Here is a 5,679-nt window from a genome sequence, read left to right as displayed (position 1 = left end):
TCATTATGTGGTCTAACAGCGATGGGACTATAACTCTCTCTCAACGCCAAGCTCAGCGAGAGGTCATGCCAACCGTGGTCGCAAGTCCCCCTCGTGTAGCTACTTTAAACGATTCTCTCAGCATTGTGGGTGGTCAAATCGGTTTATCCCACATTTTCTCATTATCGATAAATAGACCTCAGGATCCACACCACAACTTGCTTACACCATCCCCGTACGTGATGCACTTACGAAAATTCGGAACCAACTCATTTCTCGTCTTGAAGGCTAACAGCGACCAGAAGCAGAGCGTTATTTACGCTTTTGGAACTCAAAACCCAGGTTCATCAGCGAAAGACGCAACACTGGTGCAGCATGTTGATTATGGCGTACTTCAGTTAGACTTGACCAAGTCGTCGTCGACGTCAAATGGAAGCACAGGGGGGACCTCATCCTCCGGGGGGAGCACCTCGTCTGAGGCTACCCCATTGATGCCTTATCAGCGAATGATTGTTGCTCACGCAACCTTCTGTTCTGTCGGTTTCCTGTTGTTTTTGCCCGCTGGGGCTCTTTTGGCGAGGTATTCAAGAACATTCACAAGCGTGTGGTTTAAAGGACATTGGATTGCACAATTCGCGTTGGGCAAGTTTATCCCTCCCATTTTTCTGCTGTGCAGGATCCAACTATGTTTTGACAGCGGGTCCGTCTATTGTCATTGGAATCGCTCTGGGCATTCAGTCTGTTGCAGAAGCAGGTGCCACGCATCTAAACGATAGTCACAAAGTATATTTTTATCCCCCCTCTCCGGCCAATATCTTATCTCGTCGAATCAGAAATACGGCGTTGCGATCTTTATTCTTTACCTTCTCCAATGCGGAGTGGGTGCAATCATTCATTGGGTCAAGGCCAGTGATCGTACCCGTAGACCTTTCCAGAATTATTTCCACGCAATCTTTGGGCTCCTCATCATCGCCCTTGCGTTTTATCAAGTTCACTCGGGATATAAAGTTGAATGGCCCAAGGCGACAGGACGTGGTGAACTCTCCAATGGTGTCAACGTCTTCTTTTTCGTCTGGTTAGCGGTGAGTCATTTGCGCACTCATTTGAGTGCCCTTTGACAATTCTGTTCTCTAGGTGGTGCCTGTAGCATATTTTGTTGGATTGAGTTTCTTGCCGAAACAATTTAGGCAAGAGAGAACGTCGGTCGTCTCACGTGGTGACGGTGACCTCAAACTAGTTCAAATGGGGTACAAAAATCGCCAGTGAGGAAGAATTAATTGGAATCAATTTGTAACTCGCTCTTGAACTCGCTACTCCATACACGCTGTCATGTGACCGTTTCGCTACCCCTATGAACAAACTGCGTTACATACAAAAATCTTTAAAAAGTGCTTATTGGATAACAAATAGACGGAAGCCTCGTTTCAGATCCAACTCTCGCAGAAGGCAAGGCCGTGAAGAGGACGAAAACGAACACAAGTTGACCTTCTGCCCAGCGGTCTGCCCATGCCTAATCTCCTCCCCCCTGACTTTCAATGCGGCCCTATTCACTGATGAGTCCCACCCCGTTGCAGTTTCGATACCCACGTCGTCTCCACTCCATCCCTTCATGAAAAGCCATGTCATTCGAAAAAGCCAGTCGTTTCACGCCGTCGTGATTCGTAAATGATTGCCAACCCCTTCTCTTATATCCGTCAGGCAACGACATAGTGACTGAGCTTTTCAATGTCGACCTCTTGGATTTGGTTCGGATCGTTTTGACAAGAAAAATTGGATTTGGAGTCATCCTGGTGAGGACTATAATTCGCTTGTTGTTCTGCCGTGGGGTTTTTAGAGGAAAGTTTTGGCAGCTCATGCATTTCGGCCGTCACGACAAATGACTTTCGCTTCTTCAACTCTTCCAAAAAGAATGTTTTGTCTGTGACGTCCCGGCGAATTTCAATATAATCCGTGGCGAACTCTCCAATCTGTGTTGTCATGTGAGGGAGACTTTTGGTTACGGTGCGACATTTGGCGTACCTCGACTTCATCCATACCAAGAATCTCTTCTTGTTTCGTACACCGCAGGCTCAGACCGGGAATGGCGTCCACGGTCTTGGCTATAAGGGCGGTGAAGACGAAAGTGTAGGCGGACGTAGCACATATGTAAGCAAATTGTTTATACAGCTGCTTTACCCATTCGTCGGGAACGGCGGTGGTCACGCCGTCCATTGCCATGATCGTTGAAGAGGCGAAGAAAGAGTTGAACAGGAGTCCAATAATTCCACCTATGGCGTGTTCAGCGAAAAGGTCCAATGCGTCATCGACATGGAACAGAAATTTCACTGTAATATGTAAGAACCATGATGCTGACCCCGGCTACCAAAACTTACATTTCGTTGCAAAATTACACAAAACTCCAGATACGACGCCGACGATGACAGACGCCCATGGATGCAGATAACCCGAAGACGGGGTTGCTGCCACCAGACCGGCAATAGTTCCAGAGCAAAGGCCCACCATACTCCAGCGCCGGTTGATTCGGTAATCCAGCAAACACCAGACGATCCCTCCAAAGGCGGCGGCTATCATCGAATTCCAAACTGCGAAAATGGCGCGGAGGTTTGCTCCGAAGGCGCTACCTCCGTTGAAGCCGATCCACCCAAACCATAGCAACGAAGCTATGCGCAGTCAGCCGAATATCACACATAAAATAGTTCAAACGACGCACTGCCAAGTCCAACCAACGAAACGTTATGAGGTCGGAAATTGATTAATTCCCGCTTTTGTCTTCGGCCAAGAACCCACGAGTACGCAAGGCCACCCATACCACTGCCAATCTCGACTGGACCTCCGCCTAATGAAAAAGGACTGTCACTTTAGAACATTGAACAGTTGCATAACCTGCTCACCTGCGAAATCGAGAACACCCCACTTAGCGGCCCACCCATTAGCGCTCCATACCCAACAGACTAGAGGACAATATACGAGGGTCATCCATATAAAAATGAAGACCATTGCAGGCATGACTCTGCCACGCTCAGCGACGCCCCCTACTAAAATGCCTGCCGTGACGCAAGCAAACTCCATCTGAAAAAAACTGTATAGGATGTCGGGGAGCAGCGGTGTTCCTGGAGATGGTTCTCCCAATACTTTCATGAGGCCGAAATTTCTTAGGTTTCCAACAAAACCACTGGTGGCTGTGGGTGAAAAACCCAAGGAATAACCCCAAAGGAACCACTGGAAGACGACGACAGCGTTACTTGCCGATACAGCCCATATCAGTGAAACTGGTTCAGCGTGTTAGGAACGACAATTATTTTGAGTGACTACATAACGCACGAGCACTTTTGCGCCGGGACAGGCCGGAATAAAGAAAGGCTTGTGGAATATTTAGATGATGTGGTTCACTGGCGACTTGAAATTACACACCCAGCCCAGGTATCATAAAAGAGACCATCGCTCCAGAAATGATAATGAAAGAGAGATCCCCCCGATCGTATCTGTGGGTGCATCAGTCAATTGAAGGGACAGTAAAAAGCTTCGCACGAGTTTGTTGAGACAGCACGTATTAAATCCATTGAGTTACACAAAAGAAGTCAAGCGTAACACGCTGGCGGCGCAGACTTGAAGTAGGTGGGATGAGGAAGAGAGAGAGAGGAGGTGCACTTGAGGTGGCGTTTTATGTTGTGTTAAAGGATTGTCCCACCAGAACATGATCGGCCGGATTATTAGAATGGTCGGTTGAAGAAGGATCAATGAGGGAGTAATTAGAAGTCGCAGAAGTGCTTGCAAAAAAGCGATTGTGTTATCTGTGCATGGGGAACGAGTTCGTTGAGTTACGTCGGAAGATCCCGACGATTTAGACTCCGTCACATCGGCGGCAATGGCGACAGGACTGACCTCGACAGCTTGTTGCAACGTCCAGCCTCAAGACAGAAAATGTTCTCTCAAAGCACCAACAAATGTGCGACTGCCGCGATGTAAATCTTCTTGCAATCGCCCCAGTGTGAAGGGTATGCAGGTTCCATGAAACCTCGGGTAAAATGCGGAAACACATGAAGCTAGACAAAGTTGACCTGTAGATTAGATTGCTTCGATTCGGTAGCTACCTCTCAGAAGAAATCGGGATGACGACTACGCACACCTTCGATTCCTCAAGATAAGTAGACGTCTCTTCTTTACTACATTTCCATCGAGTTGAAATTGCGGACAAGTGCTGTCCGCCGACTCGGAGTCGCCGAAGAATGGCTATTTCTCGGTGTATTACCCTCGTGCATGATCGATCGCGGTGTTATGAGGGGAAGGTCGGAAGCAGTGTGGGGCGTAGGGAGCAGCTGTTATCAAAGAGAGGTAGAGATGAGCGCCGCCGTCGTTGACTTGACAACTTTTGCGCCGAACATTTCAGTCACACTGCTCACCGATATGCTTCTAAACCCTTCTATCTGACGCAGAAAGCGAATTGGGTCCTCAATTTTTTGAAGCCTCAACAATCATATCGAGGATCTGAATTTGCAAATCGGCCAAAAGGTAAATTGCCGAATGCCGTCCATTCTTGAGCACGTGAAAGGTTTGATCGCGATCATCGTAAAGGGCCTCCAAAGGCTTGCAAGGCCGTGGCATGGCTTGAAACAGCTTGAAACGCAATAACTGTAAGCAGGGTTCAGTGAATTAACTAGCATTGATTGATCATATTACGCCTCCGAGTGAGTACTTGCTGAATTGAATCAAGATCCGTCAACATGTTCTTATCCCACCCAAGACAAGTACGCAACACGTAGAAATATTCGAGCTGGTGCCCTCCCAGTAAGCACTGTCACTAGACATCCGCCGGACCTCAAGCTAATTATATTAAAATTTCCTTCTTGATGTCAAAAAAATCGAGAGAAAAGTAGCTCGTTGCAGAAAGAACCAAACTTGGAATACAAGCTATGTACTGGACCTTATTTATCTCCTTGGAGTTGGATATGTATATATCCTCTTATTTGCCGAGCTCGGTCATTACTGTGGTGGGGCCCAAATTTCGGCAATGCATCTTGAGAATTTCGAAGGCTTTGTTGGACGTGAAGCAGGGAAAATCTTTTTCCATTTGAAAACCAAAAACGCTGGCTGTACGTCCTCGAGCACGGTAAATTAGTTTGCGAAACGATCATCGCCAGATCGCACAAATCCCTTGATGGCATCGACGAGATTGAACTCCGCCTAATGGAATCGGCCACGACAGATTATGAGAATTTAACAGCCATCACGAAACGCAGATATAAAAGCTTGAGCTCAATTCTCCGTCGCCCATCCCACGTTCATTTTTTACCACGCTTCTTTGAATTGCTGGGCATGGCTGACGCCGCACAGTTTTCGCAGATCGTTCTCAACGATACGTGAGTGTCATTCGCTTCATTATCATCAATCCCTCATTTTCTCTCCAATGTAGCTTGGGTGCAGCTTTTATCGGAGTTGTGGTCTCTGGATGGTGAGCATTCATGGTATCCTTGTAACAGCGCTCTCAGATTAACTACTCCACAGCCTTTTTGGAGGTCTTCCATTTCCCATCCTCCGTTTATGTAAAAAAATGACAGAACTCTCCCAGTTTCTTGCATTCAAGCCTGGTACTACTTCACACACCAAAGCGACCGATGGCCCCTCAAAACTCTGGTGAAAATTGGTTTCAGATGCTCTTATCTCACATACATGGTGCTCACTTCGCATAGGTTGCGGCCGTAG

The 5,679-nt window shown here is 47.4% G+C and overlaps 3 protein-coding genes across 3 annotated transcripts; 2 read left to right on the top strand and 1 right to left on the bottom strand.

Moving 5' to 3' along the window:
• On the top strand, positions 1–1,362 carry LACBIDRAFT_313222 (uncharacterized protein). The gene is made up of 6 exons (XM_001888763.1): positions 1–125; positions 176–214; positions 267–621; positions 677–762; positions 813–1,061; positions 1,114–1,362. Exons 1-6 carry the CDS (start codon positions 6–8, stop codon positions 1,243–1,245), a joined length of 981 nt encoding a protein of 326 aa, XP_001888798.1. The 5' UTR covers positions 1–5; the 3' UTR covers positions 1,246–1,362.
• Positions 1,363–1,673: 311 nt separating this feature from the next.
• On the bottom strand, positions 1,674–3,539 carry LbAMT2.3c (ammonium transporter; the record flags this gene model as incomplete). The annotated part of the gene is made up of 8 exons (XM_001888714.1): positions 1,674–1,946; positions 1,999–2,303; positions 2,352–2,639; positions 2,690–2,815; positions 2,871–3,248; positions 3,301–3,339; positions 3,391–3,461; positions 3,508–3,539. 8 exons carry the CDS (start codon positions 3,537–3,539, stop codon positions 1,674–1,676), a joined length of 1,512 nt encoding a protein of 503 aa, XP_001888749.1.
• Positions 3,540–4,987: 1,448 nt separating this feature from the next.
• Positions 4,988–5,432, top strand: LACBIDRAFT_334017 (uncharacterized protein; the record flags this gene model as incomplete). Its single annotated transcript, XM_001888762.1, has 3 exons — positions 4,988–5,069; positions 5,096–5,336; positions 5,390–5,432. 3 exons carry the CDS (start codon positions 4,988–4,990, stop codon positions 5,430–5,432), a joined length of 366 nt encoding a protein of 121 aa, XP_001888797.1.
• Positions 5,433–5,679: the final 247 nt, after the last annotated feature.

The sequence above is a fragment of the Laccaria bicolor genome, genomic scaffold (assembly GCF_000143565.1).
Source record: "Laccaria bicolor S238N-H82 LACBIscaffold_58 genomic scaffold, whole genome shotgun sequence".
Lineage (NCBI taxonomy): Eukaryota > Fungi > Basidiomycota > Agaricomycetes > Agaricales > Hydnangiaceae > Laccaria > Laccaria bicolor.
This window is presented reverse-complemented; position numbering and strand designations above follow the sequence as displayed.

Excerpts from the sequence above, each read along its gene's own strand:
- LACBIDRAFT_313222 (XM_001888763.1), top strand. The coding sequence starts at position 6 with ATGTGGTCTAACAGCGATGGGACTATAACTCTCTCTCAACGCCAAGCT. Across the intron at positions 215-266 it reads AACTTGCTTACACCATCCCC|GCTAACAGCGACCAGAAGCA; the intron begins GTACGTGATGCA and ends CTCGTCTTGAAG. Across the intron at positions 622-676 it reads GATTGCACAATTCGCGTTGG|CGGGTCCGTCTATTGTCATT; the intron begins GCAAGTTTATCC and ends ATGTTTTGACAG.